Source organism: Hordeum vulgare, chromosome 7H (assembly GCF_904849725.1).
Source record: "Hordeum vulgare subsp. vulgare chromosome 7H, MorexV3_pseudomolecules_assembly, whole genome shotgun sequence".
Taxonomy (NCBI): Eukaryota; Viridiplantae; Streptophyta; class Magnoliopsida; order Poales; family Poaceae; genus Hordeum; species Hordeum vulgare.
The window spans coordinates 52,120,285-52,123,125 of NC_058524.1; the positions used below are offsets into that span (position 1 = coordinate 52,120,285).

General features: G+C 55.2%; 1 protein-coding gene across 1 annotated transcript; it reads left to right on the top strand.

The window, feature by feature from the left end:
- Positions 1-330: 330 nt before the first annotated feature.
- On the top strand, positions 331-2,571 carry LOC123410791. The gene is made up of 2 exons (XM_045103730.1): positions 331-1,939; positions 2,037-2,571. The coding sequence occupies exons 1-2, from the start codon at positions 539-541 to the stop codon at positions 2,256-2,258; spliced, it is 1,623 nt and encodes a 540-aa protein (XP_044959665.1). The 5' UTR covers positions 331-538; the 3' UTR covers positions 2,259-2,571.
- The last annotated feature ends 270 nt before the right edge of the window (positions 2,572-2,841 follow it).

A 2,841-nucleotide genomic window follows, 5' to 3' on the forward strand; every position in this document is an offset into this window, starting at 1 on the left:
TTGCTTTTACAGAAATCCATCCACGGAAAGGCGCTTTGAAAAGAGAACAGATTTGCAGCATCCGAGCTCCACTACTTTATATTTGAACATTTCCAAGTTTATGTTTTTAAATTCAAAAATACATGAATATTCTTCCCGTGATACATATACACATTCCAAATGCCCGTGACAAGTGTTGGTAGAAATCTCGTTTTGTTTTGGGCCGTAGAAAAAAACAATTTTCTGACAATATATAGGAGAAAAAGTGTGCCACTTCTGTCAGTATTTTTTCTTTTTTGTATTTTTTTCAATATATTTTTTGGGACTTTAGACTATGTGTATGCACTCATGTATTCATTTTCAGCTTTGTTTCGACATCAAAAGTGTATTTTTCAAAAATTTCAATTATCAAGAGTAGTGGAGTTCGGTAGCCGCTAGACCTTTTCACCTTGAAAAACGAAACGAAAGTCATCACATTGAATTAATCTACGGAGCTGCAGCCTATCATCTTTGATGTAAAACAAGAGACGGAATAGAGAGACGAGGGCCTTCGCCAGCCATGCCTTCTTCCTCCTCCTCCTCCTCATCATTATCATCGTACTGGTCCTCCTCGTCATCATCTCCATCGTCGTCGTCCGACCCGGACTACAAGATCGAGGATGAGGCCGCCGGCGTCGACCTCCGGTTGCCGGCCGAGGAAACCGTCTCGGTCTTGCGCACGCAGGACGACGTCAACGCGGTTTGCAAGAAATACGACACCCCTGAGGATCAGTATGCCGCTCGGCCCGCCGGCGACCTGCGCGCAAGCTCATCCCCTCCGCATGGCACCGTCTGCGTGTACGCGCACGCGCTCGAGGCCGGGATGCGCCTCCCGCTGCACCGGCTCTTTGCCGACGTGCTCACCCACTTCAACATCGCACCGACGCAGCTCGCACCCAACGGGTGGCGCATCATGGCCGGCTTCCTTGTGCTCTGCCACTCGGCCGGCGTGCCGCCGTCCCTCGCGGTGTTCCGGCGTTTCTTCCTGCTCCGCCGGAAGCAAACGATAGGCTGGTACTTCTTCCAGTCCAGGCGCGGCTCCGGCTTGCGCTTCACGGGATTGCCGGATTCCATCCCGGGCTGGAAGAGCCGGTTCTTCTTCCTCTATTCGCCGACCTCGTGGCCTTGTCCGGTGGAGTGGGGCAAGCCGTCCAATGGCTCTCTCGTGGATCCCTTGCTCTCGCTGGAAGATAAAGCATCGGCGGCGAAGTTGCTGAGTGCTCACGGAGCCTCTCCCGTTGATCTCAGAAAACTTCTTTGCCGCAGCAGTCTTGCCGCTGCAATGATATCTCCCTCGCCGGCACCGGCACGGGCGCCGTCGTCATCGCAGCACTCATCACCTGAGCCCCCGGCACCGCAGCCTCCGGCGCCGTCATCACCGATTATCCCGGCACCGCAGCCGTCGTCACCGCAGCCCCCGGCTCAGTTATCACCGCAGCCGCCGCCGCCGCCTTATACTCGTACTGTTTCCAAAGGGATGGATCCTGCAGTCCACGTCATGATGAAAACCATGCTGGCGGCGAAGGTGGCCGGCGAACAAGCATCGACATCGGCATCGGCATCAGCGAACAAGGTGAAAATCGAGCCGGGCAGCAATGTCACGGGGTCGTCGTCGTTGCGTGGGAAGAAGAGGAATCTGGACGAAGCATACGGCGACGACGGCCCGCTTTCCAATGTGCTGCCAAACACTCCGCCTCCCGCCGATGACAGCTCGGTGCCCGCCGGTGTTTGTTTCCCGCCTGGGCGGTTCTCCCGGAGCCGGACGATGCATCATGTTCCCAGCGGGCACGATGGCGACACCACGGACTGGGAGGCCGCTAGGGAGAGGCTGCAGGGCGCCATCGCGCCGCAGCAGGAGCGCGTGTTCGCGGCGAGCGAGCCGTCCGACATCGCCGCTTCCACCTACGTCGCGATTCTTCAGGTACGCACGCTAGCAAATTCATCGTAGGTGCTCTGCTTGTCCAGTGTTCGCCTGTTCGGTCGATCACGTCGGGTTGTATTTGTGTGCTTGCGTGCAGGCAGCGAACTACACGTCCTTCTCCTTGGCCTACGCGTTGGAGCTGGAGACGGAGGTCGCCGCACTGCGGACGCAGCTGGAGAAGACGAAGGCCAAGCTCGCGGTGGTGGAGACGGAGGGGGAGATGATGAAGGCCGAGCTCGCCGTGCGGCGGCGCGCCCAGGACGCGCTGGATGGCTACGAGTGCTGGCGGGGCGGGAACGCGGCGGGGCGGAGGACGTGAAGGGCGTTGCGCGCTCTGGTCGACAACACGCCAGGCGGCACGTCAAGCGGCCGCTTGAGTGATTGACTACCTCAACGATTGATCTTTTGGAGTTCTCGACGTCTCGTGTTTCTCGTCTTCTTGATGCATGTCCTTTTTGCATGTTCCTGGTTTATGTTCGACAGTATGCTACTCCTAGTTATGTGCAAGGCGCGAGTGGTCAATTTGTCGCCGCCATGTTTGCAGATCTCCGTTTTATTCAGTAAATATATGCGCTCACATAGTTTAGTTTTTCATATATTCGCAATTGAAATATTATGTCGCATTTTATCTACATGCGTCCATTTGAGTTGAAACACACGAAAACAACACGTTTTATCTACATGCGTCCAACCTTCGACCTGAACGATCCATTTCGACCTAAAATTGAATTGGGTTTGCATAGTGAACGCACGCGACGTCCCTTTATGTGTCTCTCTTTAACACTCACCATTGATGACACACCCAGCTCATTTCCCTTCTCTTTCAAAAACCCTCCCGCCCACTTACTATGGCCGGCGCCAAACCTGGTCGCCGCCTTTGTCCTAGCCACCATGGTCGATGA

What these genes read in the sequence shown, in the direction of transcription:
- LOC123410791 (XM_045103730.1), top strand. Translation starts at nt 539, where the DNA reads ATGCCTTCTTCCTCCTCCTCCTCCTCATCATTATCATCGTACTGGTCC. An exon ending in CCTACGTCGCGATTCTTCAG is followed by an intron (nt 1,940 to 2,036) that starts GTACGCACGCTA and finishes GCTTGCGTGCAG; the next exon opens with GCAGCGAACTACACGTCCTT.